At 40.4% G+C, this 18,384-nt stretch overlaps 3 protein-coding genes, 1 non-coding gene and 1 pseudogene across 8 annotated transcripts; 2 read left to right on the top strand and 3 right to left on the bottom strand.

Annotated features, from left to right (window-relative positions):
• Nucleotides 1-1,269: 1,269 nt before the first annotated feature.
• Nucleotides 1,270-2,193, top strand: LOC103723949 (uncharacterized). Its single transcript, XM_008815048.4, has one exon. The coding sequence runs from the start codon at nucleotides 1,270-1,272 to the stop codon at nucleotides 2,191-2,193; it is 924 nt and encodes a 307-aa protein (XP_008813270.4).
• Nucleotides 2,194-4,975: 2,782 nt separating this feature from the next.
• Nucleotides 4,976-5,650, top strand: LOC103723951 (agamous-like MADS-box protein AGL29 pseudogene; annotated as a pseudogene).
• Nucleotides 5,651-7,403: 1,753 nt separating this feature from the next.
• LOC103723941 (S-adenosyl-L-methionine-dependent methyltransferases superfamily protein) lies at nucleotides 7,404-10,506 on the bottom strand. Its single transcript, XM_008815035.6, has 7 exons — nucleotides 10,249-10,506; nucleotides 9,983-10,079; nucleotides 9,740-9,878; nucleotides 9,545-9,627; nucleotides 8,178-8,312; nucleotides 7,984-8,088; nucleotides 7,404-7,825 (listed from the first exon to the last, which is right to left on the bottom strand). Exons 1-7 carry the CDS (start codon nucleotides 10,443-10,445, stop codon nucleotides 7,694-7,696), a joined length of 888 nt encoding a protein of 295 aa, XP_008813257.5. The 5' UTR covers nucleotides 10,446-10,506; the 3' UTR covers nucleotides 7,404-7,693.
• On the bottom strand, nucleotides 10,456-10,529 carry TRNAE-UUC (transfer RNA glutamic acid (anticodon UUC)). The gene has a single exon. It is a non-coding gene; the product is annotated as a tRNA-Glu (tRNA).
• A 467-nt stretch (nucleotides 10,530-10,996) lies between these two features.
• Nucleotides 10,997-18,278, bottom strand: TIC62 (NAD(P)-binding Rossmann-fold superfamily protein). 5 transcript variants are annotated; one of them, XR_015967112.2, is made up of 15 exons: nucleotides 18,011-18,278; nucleotides 17,414-17,543; nucleotides 17,246-17,318; nucleotides 17,089-17,140; nucleotides 16,775-16,951; nucleotides 16,219-16,300; nucleotides 15,717-15,789; nucleotides 15,462-15,572; nucleotides 14,700-14,831; nucleotides 14,210-14,340; nucleotides 13,914-14,123; nucleotides 13,695-13,829; nucleotides 11,647-11,703; nucleotides 11,381-11,566; nucleotides 10,997-11,266 (listed from the first exon to the last, which is right to left on the bottom strand). XR_015967112.2 is itself a non-coding variant. In XM_008815036.6 (14 exons), exons 1-14 carry the CDS (start codon nucleotides 18,192-18,194, stop codon nucleotides 11,212-11,214), a joined length of 1,731 nt encoding a protein of 576 aa, XP_008813258.1. In that variant the 5' UTR covers nucleotides 18,195-18,278; the 3' UTR covers nucleotides 10,997-11,211. The 5 variants fall into 5 exon arrangements, 2 of the variants coding, with proteins under 2 accessions (XP_008813258.1, XP_088556970.1); XR_015967113.2 differs by having other exon boundaries at nucleotides 11,647-11,738; XR_015967111.2 differs by lacking the exon at nucleotides 10,997-11,266 and adding an exon at nucleotides 11,925-11,957 and having other exon boundaries at nucleotides 11,474-11,566; nucleotides 11,647-11,738.
• Nucleotides 18,279-18,384: the final 106 nt, after the last annotated feature.

Here is an 18,384-nt window from a genome sequence, read left to right on the forward strand (position 1 = left end):
CCCATATTAGCCCCAAAGAAAGCTTCAGAGCAATTGCTTAATCTTCAACAGCACCGTCTTTGGGATGACTACTGGCATAGAGCTCAAAATTGATCTCACCGGCATCAGCCTCCTCATTATAGATAACGAGGTAGCTCCCCAATTCTCAAGCCGCTCTTGGATGCACTGCACCATATTGAGTCACTCTGTCATCAACAATCTACTCCTAGTGATAGAGCCACCTAGGTAACTCCACGGCCCCTCATGCTCCCTTCTGCCAAAGAGCCCCTGATGGCTTGCTTCACCCATAACTTAGTCTTCGAACAGAAGCAGATGGTAGACTTGAGAAGGTTCACCCTCTGACCTGATGCCTCACAGTAGTCCTCCAAGATGCCTCTAAGAGTCAGCGTGTCCCTCGTCCTCGCCCTAACAAAGAGAAGACAATCGTTTGTAAACAAAAGATGGGAGATCGGTCGGGCACTAGAGGCTGGCACGTAGGCACCGGAGCTTGATCAATTAAAGATCGGTTAAAGTTTGAAAGATTTAGAGTATGGCAAGGTTGTTCGGCTTGAGGATTGATCAAGTCCAAAAAAAATTTAAAATAGAAGGAGCTTGATCACATGGATGTTGTATCAAGTTCAGAAGAGATTATGATTGAAGTTGCTCAAAAAGAGTCAAAGGATACTTCAATTGATCTGTCCGTAAAGATCCAAACCGAGGAATCAAATAATGCAGAAGAGTCTTGTGTCGAAGCTATCTAAGATATTGATATTTCTTATAAAAATTTAGTCAGCCATAATGTTGAAAAGCTGACTAATTTTGAAGTAATTGTGCTTGGTGGAGATAATTCATATTATACCTTGGTACTCGACAAAATTTTTAGTATATTAATTGATTTTAAAGCTACTCCAAAATTTATGCTACTAGAAGGTTCTATGCATGAGGATTTGATTTCATATATAGGAGCAAATTATATGCAAATACTTGAAGCTGCTCAAGTGGAGGTGATGGTCGATGCTCATATTGATTGCAACTTGCAACTTGATGTTCACATTTGTGACCATAAACTCAACACTGAAGAGAAGTATTAGAGAACATCATCGATTTCGACATATGCATCAAAAAGGACAAGCCAACCAATGAGTTATTGTTCGAGCGAGGAGGGCCCCAGTGCGCCAAATTGAGAGAGGGTAGATATGGAGGCTCTATGTTCACCCCCAAGCTGCCTTGTTCATCTAGAAGGTGGCTTGGGGCTGTCTGCCTACCAGAAACATGCTGGCTCGACGAGAGATGCACATTTCGCCTGAGTGCCCGGACTGCTCGAGGATGGAGGAGTCTATTTTTCATGTCATTCTTGGATGCCCGAGGGTCGCCCAAATCTGGGGGTGCGCCTCTAGTCTCCTGGCACCCTGGCAGGGGTGGTTGACGACAGAGGCCATCATGCTCTTTCTGGAGACCTCCTCTCGGAGGTCAGAGGTCGAGGGCCCAAGAATCATGGCAACCTACCTGGCCTACCATAGCTGGTTGGATAGGAATGCTCGGATCTTCGAGAACAAGATAATGCACCCACTGATGGTAGCAGATCGGGCTCTTCTTCAGGCAATGAAGGTCACTTGCGCAGCCACGTTGTCCCCCCTTAAGATGACCGGAAAAATCTGGGGCTCCCCTCCTCCTCTAGTAGTGCCCAAGATCGTTTTGGTCTCCTTGGAGCCTCCACCTTCTGATTTTCTCAAGGTGAATTTCGACGGTAGTGTGGGTGAAGGTGGGAGCACTCGTGGCGTGGGCTTTGTCATCAGAGACCATGAGGCTAGACTGATAGCGGTTGAGGACCAGAGAATATTTGACACCTCGGTCCTTGGAGTCGAGATCAGAGCAGCATGGGAGGGAGTTACCTATGCGAGGCGGGTTCTGGGGGCGGACTACATCCTCCTCGAGGGTGACTCGGCCATGGTGATTGAGGGGTTTCGGGGCCGAGGTCGTGATGTCGGTTTCAGACCGCTACTATGCAACATTCGCAGGCTCTTAGCTGAGTGTGGACTGTATGGCAACACATATGTCTACAATGAGGCGAACAATGCGGCAGACTGGGTGGCTTCATTTGCTACCCACCATGCTGGAGGCTTCATCTGGGTTGTTCGTACAGTGATGCCTCATGCTTTGGGTTATCTTCTTTCTTCTAATTTAGATAGCTGCTCCCATGCTCGACATGGGTGAGCTGATGTTGTACCCAAAAAAAAAAAGTTCTACTATTCAATTATTGGTTTGACAAGTTGTTACATATTGTTGTTACTGTGGCAATATTGGCAACGACTGCTATAGCATTTCATGACATCAACAAGTTCAACATTGTCAGCATGGACTTCGCAATAGGAGAGAGTGTTGAAAATCATTGTTTAACCTATTTATGCTAGAATTCCATTTTTAGTTTTATTCTACTAGCATACTTATTCTTTAGTAGTAAAAAGTCTTATCCTTATCTTTTGGTAGTGATAAATCTTATTCTTATCCTTTAATAGTGATAAGTCTTATCCTTATCCTTTAGTAGTGATAAGTCTTATCTTTTAGTAGGTATTGAATTTGAGTAGGAATCAAACATCCCACTTTATTTAAAGGGGATTTGGTGTCTCCTTTGGTGTGGCTTGAGAAAAGAAGAGTGGTTTGAGAAAAAGAAAGTGGCTTAAGAAAAGAGGAGTGGCTGAGAAAAGAAAGAGAAGAAAAGAGTGAGAGTTGTCCTTCTTGGTGAGAAGTGAGAAAGAGCTTTTTCATATAGCTCATTCTTTTTAATAAAATATTATTTTTTCTCTCCTAATTATTTTTCTTCCAGCACTCTTTTCTATTATTTGTTTGGTCTTTGTTCTAGATCTTAAGCCGACACGGTTAATCTACTCTGTGTAGTGTTCCATTCTGTATCTTACATGGTGCATATAACTTCTACCTTTGCACAAATGTAGATCAGCAATGATCTTCCAGAGACACTTGTATGTCTTCCTCCACAAAGCTTAAATGGTTCTATATTCTCTTCCAGTATGAAGGCTAAATGGTTCTACAGTTTCATTACAAGAACATCAGCGTCATGCATCGATTTCTCGCCTATTACTTTGGGACCTTGTCTTCCTATCTAAACTATGTATGGATATATTTTTCTATGAATCTTTTTTCTTCAATCACCATAAGGCATTCATCATAAATAATACAAGAACCATTGGCACTTAGAAATTTCCCTACTTTGATTCTCACAAGAAGTATAATTAACCTAACCTAGGAGAAAGAAATAATTCTTTCATCTAACTCAACTCGAATATCTTAAAAAATTAGAAAAATAGAATAATTAGCAAAGCTGGGTTTAGTTCTTCTTTTTTTTTTTCATTAATGAATTAAATACGATGCCTCTATTTGTATTAGCATAGTCCGTCCTTGTACAATTTGAGCTCAACTCCTCTTCTAGTTAAAATGTGATACAGTTTTTCCAAAATAAATATGATTATTAAAAAATAATCATGAAAAAGCATAAACCTATAGGAGGTAAATATTAATTTCTATATTGACTTTGTTTTTAGCAACTTCACCTAATTTTTCAAGAAATGAGAGATATACGTGGTCAAAAACTTTCTTGCATTTTTTTTTTTTACACTAATTGACCTATTGCATGATTTTAAAAATTGAATTTGGCCCCGATCATTTAATGCACCGCATCTTTAGATAGCGGTTCTCGAAAAGTTACTCAACTCTTTAAGAAGAGCATATCAATCAAACACCATACGGGCAAGCTAGAGCTTTCTGAAGGTTAGCACACATTTTAATTTTTTGATGTGGCGAGTCTTTCTTCTTGACCCTATCCAATTGTTTTCGTAGTAGCTAAAATAGTCCGTATCAAGTTCGATAATCCATCTAAATCAATAATCTTATACTATAAGTAATCACCAAGTTTTATACTTATCACCACTACTCTTGGCCTATTGAAATGCTTGTACTGCTGCATGCATCATCTAGTTCTCTTTCTTCTGCTCCTCCTCCTTCTTCTTTTTGTTCTTTATATATTTGATGATTCTAAGCGCACCAGACACTTGGTGTTATAATCCGAGTATTACTTTACATAATGGTGCATGTTTGTTTGGAAGGAGCCCATATAACTTGGAGGGGGTCGGGATATTTGCGCATATGCGTCCACATATATGCCTGACGGTTGATTTACGATGCCATGCAGAAATTATGTGAAAAAGGTTCTTTTAGCATTCAGTTTGATGATGGTATTCTATGTAATTTTGGAAGCTAGAAGGCGACTTAATATAATTTTGTTTTCTGGTAGCATATTGAAATTCATAAATATATATCCAACTTCAGATCGCCATCATCATGCACCCATGAGAAATGACGTTTGAGCAGCTAAAAAGTGAATCATGCATGCATGCATGCTAGTCTGATTTCCTGCAAGACATGGATATCCTGCATGCTGTTCCATCTTGTTAAAATCACAGAGAGGGGGATTGGGTTTATGCCAACTTTGGTGGAGTCCACCATTTTTAATTGGATAGTTAATTATTCAGAAGAGTAAACGCATATGGCAAGGAAAATTTATCTGATTGAGAAAGTAAAATCATATATGGGAATACAAAATTCAGCAATGAAAACTGGAGGCGGTAACAATTCATGTACAGTGAAGTTTGGGTCCACATTTGGCATATCAGTAACAATCATGCAAACGGGGCAATTTTTTTATAACCTACAGCACATCACCCTCTCATATCAATAATCACGTATAAAAGGAAACAGCAGCAAAATTTATAAATAAAAAAAGAAAACTATTAACGTGATTTACCGGTCATGCTTCCTCCTTGAATCCAGATCATCACCGCAGCTCGATTCCCCTCCGTACATAGAAATTTAGTATTTGGGCCTTCCAGAATGGAAACGAAAAGCATTCCTTCTCTATAAATTCCGCTCCTCCTCCTGCTCTCGTCTCTCCCAACTCAGCTACAGGTGTTGCTGCTCGATCGCATCAATGGTGAGGAGGAAGCCGAGCATGGGACGCCAGAAGATCGAGATCAAGCGGATCCAGAATGAGGAGGCCCGCCAGGTATGCTTCTCCAAGCGCCGCACCGGCCTCTTCAAGAAAGCCAGCGAGCTCTCTATCCTCTGCGGCGCCGAGATCGGCGTCGTCGTATTCTCTCCTGCCGGCAAGGCCTTCTCTTTCGGCCACCCCTCCGTCGACGTGGTCTTTGACCGCTTCCTAACCGGCAACCCCCACCATGGCAGCAGCGGCGGCCCCGCGGCGGACTCGCGCCGCGGGGCGGTCGTGCGCGAGCTCAACCGCCAGTACATGGAGCTGCATGGCCTGGTGGATGCCGAGAGGAAGCGGCGCGACGCCCTCGAGGAGGCCATGAAGGCGGAGCAGGGGGGCCGCCCCTGCTGGTGGGACAACAACGTGGACTCCCTCGGCCTCGAGGAGCTGGAGGAGTACGAGAAGAAGCTGCTGGAGCTGAGGAACAATGTCGCCAAGATTGCTGATCAGCTGCTGCATGAGGCCTTGGCTCGCAAGCAGCAGCAGCAGCAGCAGCAGCACTATCCGATGGGCGGCGCCGCCGTCGGTCTTCCCGGGCCCTTTGCCATTAAGAATGAGGATGCCATCCATCCTTCTCTTGGCGGCTTGAGTTTCGGGCATGGCTTCTTCTGATGAATCGAATGCCCTTTAGGTTGTCTTCCTCGATCTCTTTTGCATAGCAAGATCTGAAAAAATAATAAGGAGAACTCTTAGTCGGTGACGTGTGGTGCGCTTCATCTCCTTCTTACTGCTATCATGTTTGTCAAGTCTTGTATCAGAACCCTACATATGTTCGTTCCAAGGCTGGGATAGCATAAAAAAACTTTGTATTTCTCCTTTGGTGAATTAGCATGTCCGTTGCTATAAAACTTGATATCTAATATATATTGATATTCTATTATGCATAGCAGAACAAGGACCGAAACTTGCATGCTTTATGATTTCAGCCTTTTTAATACACTATTCAAGCACTTAAATTGTTAATAGATTGCTCTTTCTCGACTGATTAGTTTTTTTTTCGTAAAAAAAAAGAATGCACTAGAATTAAGTTAGTTGGGATCTCTCTCTCGTGGTCGTGGCCCCATATCACCACAAAGAGTTGAATGCTCTCCGTACAACTTTATGGCTCATAAATACTCTTTTGTAAAACAGAAAATGACATAAAACAAGATAAAGAAGAATAGAATTTGGCTATGAAGACTAGTCTGAATTCTATTCTGTAATTAACTCTTTTTTTCTTTTCCTTCTTTTCCTGAAATACTAAGTTAGTATAATGGCAATTTTGCTTTATGGATTAGATTGTTGAAGATTCAACTCAAAGACCATAGAACTTTGACCATAATCTACTTGTTAGTTAAGCATCAGTATGTCAGAAGACTTCTTTTCTTTAACATATGATTTTGTTTTAGCTTGGATACGTTAATTTCTGTTTCAGGGAGAGGTAGACACGCATATAGTAAGTCATAGCGCGTAGGAAATTCATGATCGTGGTGTTTCCCCCTTTCCAATTTTAGTTTCAATTTTGAAAACTATCCATAAATTCCCTATAATTCTCTAAATGATTATATAATATAAATTCTACAAATTAACCTTGTGTTGCAATACTATGATTACTAATACATAAAGTGAATGATATTAATGATCGGCAGTTTTATGGCAATGACATCAAAAATAAAATTTGAATGACCTTTAAATGATATGATAGCTCATTCGAGGCAAACCATTGAATTAGCTGCTGGAAATTGAATACGTACTTTCTTAGAGACCTATCATAGCTGCTGGGTGATTTGCATGATAATTGAAAGTTGGATGAGACTGTTCCACATGACGAGGTTACTCAAATTTGCTATTTTTATCTGTCTATTTAGTTTGATATTGGCAAACACGTTTGATGTCTCTTTTATGTCTTTTTTTCCACTTTCAAGAATAGAAGCACAGAAAACTCCGATAAGAAAACATGTTTGGTGCTCTTCTTTCTATTTTTATTTTTAAATTTTTTTTATTATTTCTAGAAAATTTAAAAGTAAGAACTCTTTATTTTAATATTTTAAAAATAAAAACTCATATCTTTAATAAGTAAGGTTGGTTTTTTTTTTTTTTATATATATATAATCAATAAGGCTTAGTTTTTAGAAGACTCCAAGTCAGGCCTCTAGTTTGACTTGCTTGCAATATTTGTATCCAAATATATACAATTTTCTCTTCCCGTAAAAAAGTAGATAAGCTTGTTGAGAAAATGCACGGGCAACCAGAAGAGAAGAGTTAAGGCAGTATAAAGTCTGAAATGCAGTTTAGAAAGCTGTTTAGGCCACATGACTGCATAAGATCTGATAGAATAATTTTACCTGCACTTCTGCAGCTATCAAACATACTGGAGAGAATAATATAGTCAAAAACAATGTATTCCATTCCAATTTTTGACCATAAGATGCCATCTAAGCATAAAATCAGCACAGCTGTTTACAACACAAATTCAAATTAAGTGGTGGTATACATGCTAATATTGAATCATGTTACTACAAAAGAAGGAATTGCCTGTTTATTAAAATGGCCTCCTCTTAAGTCCGTCCCTCTCAAAACTGAAAAGAGAAAGCCCTAATTTTCTGTATTCGTTATCACTTTTTTCATTTCTTCTGTCGAGATGCTACTGTATTCTTCCACCCTTAAAGGATATTTTTACATCTCCGACTCACCAATGGTGGTGCGGAAAATATAATCCTCATTCTCCAGCTCCTCATGTAATAAACTAATAGATGGTACGTCCGAGCTCTTGCTCTGATGTCTGCCACTGATGGATGACAGCCTACCCTGAAAAAAATAAGGCAGAGAGTTGTGATACCAAATGGGAAGCATGAAGAAACAACAAAGATAAAGGAAATGCCGCTAAGGAATTGAAAATGATTCTGGTCAAGCCAATATCATACATGCAATAGATGAACAGAAAGGGAAGGGAGGGAAACAAATACCTTCTTCAGGGTATAGAAGAAATAATGGAATTCATCCCCAAATCTGTCCCATTCAACAGACCAGGTAAAACCTGGGGCTTCAAAAAGCGGACACCTGAAGTGTGGCTGTAGGAGGATGCAAAAAGAGCACAGCTTTGTCAGAAAGATGGACAAATAAAGGGTGGGGGCATTGGGGTTGGGATTAATTGGTTTACCTGCCCAAAGGAAATTGAAACAAAGGTGCCCTCAGGTTTCAAGACCTTGTAAACACCTTCAAGCATTTTCATCACCTTATCTACCATTGCAGGCCGAGGGTTCCATGGATCACCACTGTCCACAAACAATACATCCTTTCAAAAGGATGTTTTGCACAAGCAGTTCGATAAATATACATATAAAGGCCAAAAGAAGGTAAAAGACAGTAATTTCAAATGCAACAGGCACCCCACTAAGCCAATAATGATGGTACCTGAAAAGGGAAAGAAGCTATTTTCTTTCTTTCTTTCTTTCTTCCTTTTTTCTTTACTTCATTATTTAGCAATATGGTTATTTTTTTAAATCAAGTCCACCAAAATTATATTTTGGTTTCCTTTTTAAAGTGGACTGGCCTTGCAAGTAACACATATAGAAATATTTTGAGAAAGATTAGGCAATTTAGCAGACATAATGGTTCTGGAAACACGGGAAGCAACTTAGAAAACAACCAAGCATATAAGTCAGACTCTAAGAGGATAACTTTTACCATATTTTGATTACATTTTCCAAATCAAGGGGATAATGGAACGTGAATGCATCAGCAGCTGCAATGCTCGAACAAAAATCTCATCGCAATAGCAAATTTATTCAAGAGGAATCCAGTGAGAGAACACATGCAAGGGTCATCATTTATTGGTATAGTGCAAAGGTGCATAAAAAATAAATCGGAGATAGGTTCCGTGCTCCTGAAATGGCAAAAAACCAGGACTTGGAGGAAACCTAACATATCCATTCGCATTCTTGAAAGCAATGCTCATATCCACAGCATTTACTATAGAGGCACGAAATTGCATGCTCGCTTCGCTTCATCAACAACACTCTATTTTGATGGGTTCTTGCGTGGATTTGATTACCTACCGATGATGCTCCTCCCTAGGAGAAGATTCCTGGCAATTTCTTGCAGTCCACCTATGGAGAATTCTAGGCATACAGTATAAGCTAAGCACAAAGGATATTGCTGAGTTGGAGAGAGAGAGAGAGAGAGAGAGAGAGAGAGAGAGAGAGAGAGAGAGAGAGAGAGAGAATAGAAAAGGTGCCTGAGAGGGATGCAGATGAAAAGGAGGGCTCTACGACCATACAAACGTGCAAAATGTTTTGAGAGTCAGGATTCGATCCTAATATCTAATTATATTCATAAGAAGTTCGTTCCTAAAAGAAGAAGAAGAAGAAGAAGAAGAAGAAGAAACATAATAATTCAGGCACCGGATGCTAGAGATTATCAGAGAATTCAGAGATTCAAGCAACAAGTGCTCAGAAGATTATTTAGCATGTTAACATTCCGATAGCTGTAAAGAATAGTTAAAAGAGGGGGGCAAGACAGGCCTACCATGGTCCCTTTCTCAATCACAAGATCGAAGCATTCGCTGCCGAAGGGCAGGTCTAGCATGTCAGCCTGCAGCACTTTGACGCCTGCACAAATAAACACCATAAAAAAAAAGTAACTCGGGAAATTTGTCTAGCTGCTGAATTTTGCAACAACAGAGCCCCAATAGTAACAGTAATAGGGGCAGCAGGAGATTACCGTGGATGCCCTGGTCGGACAGGCGCTTCCTCATCCGGTCCACGGCGACGGAGGAGAGATCGATGCAGGTGACGTCGGTGACGCCGTCCTTGAGCAACTCCTCGCACAGCCGCGAGCTCCCGCATCCGATCTCCAGTACCTGCCACGCTTGTGCTGCACGAATTTAGGGGGGAAAAAAGGAAGAAACGGGAGATTTGAAATAGAGTGGAGGAGGATGGGGGACGGGTGGGAAATGGCACGTACAGAGAGAGCGGGGCTGAGGAGGGGATGGAGGAGGTGGCGGAAAAGGGAGTAGTCCTTGCACCACTCGTAGTGCTCCTCCGACGCGAAACGATCATCCCTTCTTGTTTGAATTAATTTTTAGTTGAGAGCAAAAGAAAGTTCCGGATTATAAAGAGGTTAGATATCACGACGACGACGATGGTGATGATTGAAAAGAGAGAGCCAACAAGGGTGAAATCGACGAGTGGTTCGTCGAGAAGGAGGTCAGTGATTATATATAAACGCACCAGTAGCGAGGATTCAGGTAGGCGGAGGTGCTCCGGGGCCGAGGCTCAGCACCCGCCTCCATGTCGCAGCTTTCCTCCCGGTTATTCATCAGACCCCAGCAATCCAGCCCAACCCTAGTGGTCGCAGAGGGGGTAAAGCGACGGGCGTCGGGAGGAATGGAGAAAATAAAAATAATAATGATAATAACTAAAACCATTAAAAAATGATTCCATTGCCGGGATTTGAACCCGGGTCGCCTGGGTGAAAGCCAGGTATCCTAACCGGACTAGACGACAATGGATGCGTGAATGAGTTGTTTGCATCTAACATAACACTCCTTTTCGCCCTCTAAAACACACAATCCCAACCAGTCTCCTACCCTTGTGCTACCATTTTAGGTCGACTCGAGGAGAATAGTGACCACCCTTTTCCTATTTATGTGGCCTCAATATTTCCAAGAAGTTGAAGATCTTCTTCTAATCGATGCTTAGCTTATTTTGAAACCAAGCCTTGCAGATCGGTGTCAAGTTCTCATGTCCACATTACAGGCAAGAATGCATGATTTGATATGGAAAACATTTGTTCATCTAACAAGCATAGAATGTGAAATCCAAATAAAAAAATGGAAACACAGCCACCTTATATTTTCTGAAAAAAATGTGCCGATAGATAAAGTCCTCATAGATATTTAACCAATGTCAGGCTATACCGGTTAGATGGTTATCATTCGACAGCAATGCCTTGGCAGTGCAAGTCACAATACCCAAGTGGGCAAAACTATATCTTCTTCCATAAATTTCCTGCTGTCCTTTTAAAAGTCAGTTTCAAGCAAGAGTCATTGAACGGTTATAGGAAATTCTTGTCCGTGTACAAGCAAGGGAGATATTCTACAAAAACAGATAACCTGCCGGTCGCAACCTCTGCAATGTTTTGCTTACATTCACAAAGAAAGAGATGTTTCTGTTTTCTACCTCGCAACTGAACTAATATTTTGGAACTGATGGCAAAGGTGAGCTTGGAGGCTTCAAATCTTCATACCTGTTCACGTCAATGAAAAGCATATTTAGGCCTTCCAAATTTATGAAAAAAAAATACAGATTATCTAAAACGAAATTCCCAAGGGATAATAATAGAAAAGATAAGAAGATTTACATTGTAAATGGTGAAAGGGCCTGCTCTTTCTGTTGCTTAACATGCTGCGCTTCTGATGATATATTCGCAGTCGGAGTCTGAGAAATGCTGGATGTGGATGTGAGGGGATTACCATCATTAGCCAATGCTGAAATGGATGACACAGCAGCTGAAGCATTTGGAGATGGTGAAGCAGGAGGCTCGGACCTATCATACCGTAAGGAGTTTCCATGAACTCTTGGAGAAAAGAAGAATAAGTATGAAAATAAGAAAAATCACAAACATACCCTTCAGGTATGAGTGCACACGGGTGCTGTCATATGGTTACAGCTACAGCCAACATTCTATGCATGAAAGAAACATCAAGAAAACAAATCATCTGCGAGGGCATGCAGGACCAAGACATGTTTCATTGCACAAGCACATTGTCATATTAGCATGTAAATGTTACAAAGAAAAATGAAAACATGAGATCATCCACTGGAGGTGACTCATTGTTGAGCTTCCTGGTTTGGTTTTTGCTGGGTCAACCCTTGATACTGGTTAAGCCCTAGCAGACCCTCACCTTGGATGAGAATTAATCACCTTTGCCTTTCGCCTGCCCTAGTACACAGAGGGAAGCCGAAGTATCATGAGAATGCTGTTTCCCTGATAATGATAAACTTTATATGCTGGTCTCATGACTTAAGTGTAGCTGAAAAAGATTTAATAATCTAGGATCAGCATTAATGGCCTTTGTTTACTATTCCTTTGCTACAAAGGGTTATATCCAATGTAAATTCCAGATTGTAATTTTTTCCTCAAGGTGAACCTTCAATTTTTCTTTCTTGGCCCTTGGACATGGAAAGAAGCCATTTACTCAACTAAGGCCTCCATTAAATCTTGAATAAACATGCCCAAAATATGTTAGATGTTCGGTCTAACCACTTATCTGTCATTCCTACAAATCCCATAATCATTTATTTTGTCCCATCTCTATTGTATTTCCTACCTAGCTTTACCAGACATCCACTTCAACATTTTTCTTTCTGCAACATATATCTCATATTCTTGGGGCCTCTTATTCTGCCCTTACTTCTATAAGTACAACATTATGAGCATTAAAATTCACCTTAATAAGCCTTCAAAACTAAAATATCCCAAGCATCAAGGATTGCTATATTGGTATCGGAGCTGGTCGTCCGGCGGCACGGTTCGGTACGCCCTCATGTTGTTTTGTGCCTGGCCTATACCAACACAGCAAAGAGAGCAGGGGGAGAGGGAGAATGGGAGAGAGAAAATGAGAGAGAGGGGGGAGGGAGGGAGAGGGAGAGGAAAGAAGTGAGGAAAAGAAAGGGAGAAGGCCGGCGGAGTGCAGCTCAACACGGCAAAGAGGGCGGGGAGAGGGAGAACAAGAGAGAGGAAGAGAGAAAGAGAGGGAGGGAGTGAGAGGGAGGGAGAAAGGGATGGAGAGGGAGGGTGGCGAAAGGTTGGCAGAGGGCCAAAGAAGGGCGTGGAGGGGGCCTGCCCTTTGGTTTCCATATTTCGTTCGAAATAAGGGTCCTGAAGGGGGGCTTTTTTTTATTTTAAAGAATTCAAGTGAAGTCGGCAATTACCTTGTCAACTTCACTTAATTCTTTTCAAAATAAAAAATATTTAATCCTGAAAAATTAAGTGAAATGGTAAACTTTTTTTTTCAATATATATATTTTTTTATTTTGAAAAAATTAAGTGAAGTCAGCAACCTTAAATTTTTTCAAAATAATTTTTTTATTTTAAAAAATTTAGTGAAGTCGGCAAGGAGATTGCCGATTTCACTTAAAACTCTTCAAAAAAAGGAAAGCCCCTCCGGGACCCTATTTCGTAAGAAACATGGGAATTGGTGGATGGAACCCCTCCTCCACACCCTTCGTCCCCCTCCCCCCCTCTCTCTCTCCCCCACTTTTCTTTTCCCTCTCTTCCTCCTTTTTTGTTTTTTGATTTGAAGGCCAGAACCATCCTGGTCCGCTTCTGGTACGGCTCGGTATACCCTGAACCGAGCAGTTCGGAATGGTTTCGCTGACACTACAAGCATGATTATATATCATCCACCCAACTTCAGATCTATTACATGCCCACCTCCCTACCTCCCTCCCTTCCTCCCTCCGATATTTATAGTACAGTTTGGTGCAATAGTAGACTAGAAAAAGTAGATATGCTACTACAGCTTGCCATAACTTCAACTGTAGAATTATAAACAGTACTACCAGTCACTTTATCAACAGTTTACATGTTGAAAACTTGAAACACTATAAGTGCTTATTATAAAGTCCAATTATAAGATGGAAGACTGAAGTAAAGAATAAGCTAGCCTCACACTGGATAGGGTGATTGATGTCTTGAGCTTTGAGGAACTGATGGTGGTGTGGCATTCATGGTATTCTCCTTGAAACTGCCGAGGACAGAACTCGGAGTTGGAGTAGGAGAGGTAGGTGGTTTCAAATCTTCGTATCTGCCGAACCATTTTGTGAATCAAACATAAAAAGAAACCATGATTCAAAGTGCCTATCAAATAATACTACAGGAATTTGCTTACGCCACATAAGGAGAAAGAGCCCTTGTCTGAGCTGGAGCTTGGGCTGGTTCTTTCTTAGTGACACCTGTCGATACGGATGAACTTGTTTCAGGAGATGTAAGTTTAGGCGCAGACTTAGCTTGCACAAACTCCTCTTGTTTCTCTTTTGCACTTCTAGTTGTGGTGCTTGGAGTTGGTGTGGGAGAAGTTGGTGGTCTCAAATCCTCATACCTACAACCAATAATCATTGTTTACTGGTTTTCAAGCTTAATCTTAATCCCTATTCTATGACATAAATGTAAAATTAAGCAGCTTACATAGAATAAGGAGAAAGTGGACTGGTCTTTGGCACTTCCATCTGCTCAGGTCCATTCTTGATGACAGATTTGCTAGGTCCAGATGTAATACTTGGAGGTGCAGGATCTTTCTTGAATTCCGCTGGTAGCTCCTGACAAGAAAACAATTAATGAAGAACAGACTTCTTTCTTAAAAAAGGAAAAGTAAAAAAAATTACAGGAATGTACACTAACAGGATCATACATATTTTCTCATACAGCTGGCCTTAACCTTTTATGTTGTTCGACAAATTGCACTGCTATCCAGTCAACAAATGGAAATTGTTAAATTCTAGTATCATCCTAGGGAATTGATTGTTGCCTGGTTCATAATCATCTATTTAAACATGTACGCTTGACCAATGGAAATGTAAATAAATAATAGAAGGCTATATTCTTTCTTTTTGGGTTGCCACATAGATTAAAAAAAAAATGTTTAATCAGTTCTGGAAACTTTTGATGAGGTACCAACCCGTTGTGGAGGAATCTTTGCAAGAAGATCTTCCATGGGCAATAATGGTGCAGTTGTTTCTGCAATCACTTCCACCACCTTACAGAAGGAGAGCTTTCTATTCTTTGCCATGAACGCCATTAGCTCTGCAACCTGCAGGTAGTAACCAGCAAATTTTCCACTCAGAGTAATAATAATACACCTTAACAGTTCATGTTTCACTACACTCCTGATGCATGCACGGGTGAATAGCTATATGCTGTCAACATTGTCAGAGATACATGGTGTACCAAATATGAAGGTTTTCCCACAGTATTGTATCTTCTGGGCATGGGTATCGTGAATTTGTTCCTTGATCATATTTTAATTGGACGAGTACAAGGCAGAAGTCCTAACAAATATATATCTACACACAAATATATGTCTATACAAGTCATACTTTCTACTTTTCAGATTAATATATCACCTTGGTATCACCATGCCATCAAACTAGTACATCAATTACTATTACAAATATATATATATATATATATATTTTTCTAAGAACGATACATTTGTGGCATTTTCAGTAACTAACATAAACAAACTTACAACTACATGCAGTTGTATGTTTACTGATGCTATTGAAGTTGCCATCAGAAAAGTGCGCATAAAAAAAATAAAACCACAGATATACAAGAAATGCAGCTGCAATAAAATCTCTTGAAGCTAGTTGTACTGAAATAAGTAACAAGAAAGTCCTAAAAAGCTATGAAGTGCAAATGACTGCAACATGGCAATAACCTGAAGATTTGACACTTGACCACCAAATAATGTATCTTCATTTGCAAGGACAATGTTATGGGTTTCCTTGTAGGAGTCTGTTGGCCGCTCCATACCTCCTGGCCTCACTATCTGAAAATGAAATTATTAAATTAAGTCCAGAGATCTCAAAGAAGATGCTTTGCAAAATATGAAAGCACATGGCTGTGATTTTAACATATTATTCTGTCAATAATTTATTTTAATGGATATACTAAATTTACAATTTGCACATACTGTGTAAGGAAGACCACTGGCAAGTAATGCTTCTTCTGCCTTTCTTTTCCAAATTAGAACCCCCCAAAACAAGCTTCAGCCAAAGAAAAGGTCATTAACAGGAATTGGTCATTCACGGTTATGAATAAGGAATTTATTGTAAGCGGCCTGAAGTATCAGGCAGATAGCATGACCCTAAACTTCAGAGTATTTTCTTTGTTTACTTTTGCTGGTTTCTGAACATCTTATCATACAAGGTTTTTGAAGTAAGCACTAATAATAAATATTGACATTGAGAAGAAGTTTGAACAGATAACACAGAGTTAAGCTGAAGAAGATGATTGATGATGTCTTCCACTGTTACAGTAAATCACAGTGATAACTAAGTCGCATCATATATGATTGAATGTTTAGTAAATGAGCAGCAGATGTGTTTAGGTAGTCATATAATGAATACTCACCACAAATAGCTTAAGATAGCAATAGAATATTTAACTTCTAAATAACCTGGAATATCACTTACTTCAGAATAGAAGCAGGAAACCCAATCTTATTCGTCCCCAGAGAAGTAAGCAGAATGAAGTGGTCAACTTTTGCAATAGTTGCTGCAAGGCAAGAAGGCATGAGGAGACATGATTAAATAAAAGAATAAGTAAACAAATAAATATGTCAAATCTGTTGGAAACCCCTCGAGCTCAAATTTGAATGCTTGGAGATCAACAAGATGGCTTAAAAATTCCTAGGAATCTCACAAGTATTTTTTTCTCAGATTTCATAAAACACATGCATGTTGGAACTAAGAAATTAGAAAAAAGCAGTGGCAGAAGAAATGGTGAAACAGTTGTAAGAAAAACAAGGGCCAAAAACTATAGTTTAACAACAAACTGCTTTTCTATGTTAGAGAAGAAATATATTAGCTATCCCATGGCAAAATCTTTGAACTCTGGAGGATAATCGTAATTCGTTGTCTTGGCAGTTGTACAAAAGTTTACCTAGAAATACGGTCAGAGGATGAATGGCGCACTATTATGGCATAATGGTATAAACTTGATCGGACAGAATATTTCTTGACTTTTTACCTGCTTCAATGAGGTTTTTAGTAGCTTTGTAGTCAATGCGGTATGGTCCTGTTACATCAAAGATTTCCTTTTCGCTGGCTCCTATGCAGCATACAACTATGGAGGAATTGCCTATTGCTGGACTTATTTCACCTTGATTTTCCAGGTCACATTCAACAAGTTCAAGCTTCTCTACAGCTGATCTAAAAACCAAAAAGCATCTGTTATTGGCAGCAGGAAGCAACTGGTGTTCAACAAGAGACAGCATCACCTAATTCAGAGCTTCTTGTTGGATAGAGAAGATTAAAATCTTGCCCAATTAATCCTTATCTTACGTCGAGTTCCCGAAGTTCCAGCTCCATCATCAAGCTTCATTTGGCGTACACTCTGAAGAAGACAGACGCATATAAAGCATCAGGATCCTAAAACTGAATGTCAATATCAAATCAACATTGCATCATGTGACAGACTCAGGAGCTCAAGTCTTGTTACCTGCACCAGGGTCTCCGCTCTCTGTGCACTTCTGACACCTGCTCTTACCCGAAACCCAAGTCTCAGAAGCTCCCTGATTAACATTCGAAAAACTTATCACATCTGTAGATGAAACATTACAGCCCAATAATATATGCCTGCTGTGGGGACAGAGCAGGTGTGGGCAACCTTACAGTGCGCGAACCAACTCTACCAGTTGCGCCAGCAACGAATACAAGATTTGCATCCTTTGAGCACATTTCCTGTTTACGGGCGTCCGCGGTGCTGGAACTGGCTGCAGCTGTACCTTGCATGGATCCTGTGGCAGGACATAGATTAAATAACAACGGAACAAAGTTTGCAACATCTTCAAAATACTGACTTTTAGTTGTTCTAGTGCAAAAGAAAGATTTTTTTCGCATAGACTAATGATTTTTTTCTTTTTAAAAAAAAGGATTCATAATGGTACTGATTTAGGTTTCTCATTTTCCAATGTGGACATAAATCGATTACCCACATCGGTGACTCGTGAAATTTTCAGCTACTGCATTCATCACATTCGGGAATATTCACAAAAACCAATAGGGCATGATATTTTCTCTGCAAGAAATTATCAAAGAAAGAATAATAGCAGGCGACGTACTCTCCAATCAAAGCATCATTCAGTTCAAGAAATGAAGTAAACCATGCACAAACTCAACATGAAGAAAACGCGAGAGAGAGAGAGAGAGAGAGAGAGAGAGAGAGGGAGAGAGAGAGATGAGACGGGTCAAAACGGCGACATACCAGAAGCTCCAGGCCGGAAGTCCAGGAGCCGGGGGTTTGGGGCATCTGGAAGCCCCCTGCTTTTGATAGGAAGGGTGAGTGATTGACTGGAGGAGGAGGTGGGCTTCTCCATTCCAGCTCTTCTCCGTGAAGATGGGGGGAGGCGGGTCATGGCAGCAGGAGAACTCAACGAGAAGAGCTCCATTCCTCCTCTCTTTCTTTCTTTCGTTCTTTCGTTCTTTCGTTCGGTTTCTTTTATCTTTCTATTTTCTTGTGGAATTTCTCTTTTTATTCGATCGGTTGAGAGCCGCGCGAAGATGGAGATAGCATTCTATTTTCCGACGTGGCGGAGCCAGGTCCTCATCTCGGGATTTCGTGGTCCAACGTGTCTATCT

The sequence above is a fragment of the Phoenix dactylifera genome, chromosome 7 (genome assembly GCF_051530095.1).
Source record: "Phoenix dactylifera cultivar Ajwa chromosome 7, Ajwa_hap1_PhDact_Kaust_v1.1, whole genome shotgun sequence".
Classification (NCBI taxonomy): domain Eukaryota; kingdom Viridiplantae; phylum Streptophyta; class Magnoliopsida; order Arecales; family Arecaceae; genus Phoenix; species Phoenix dactylifera.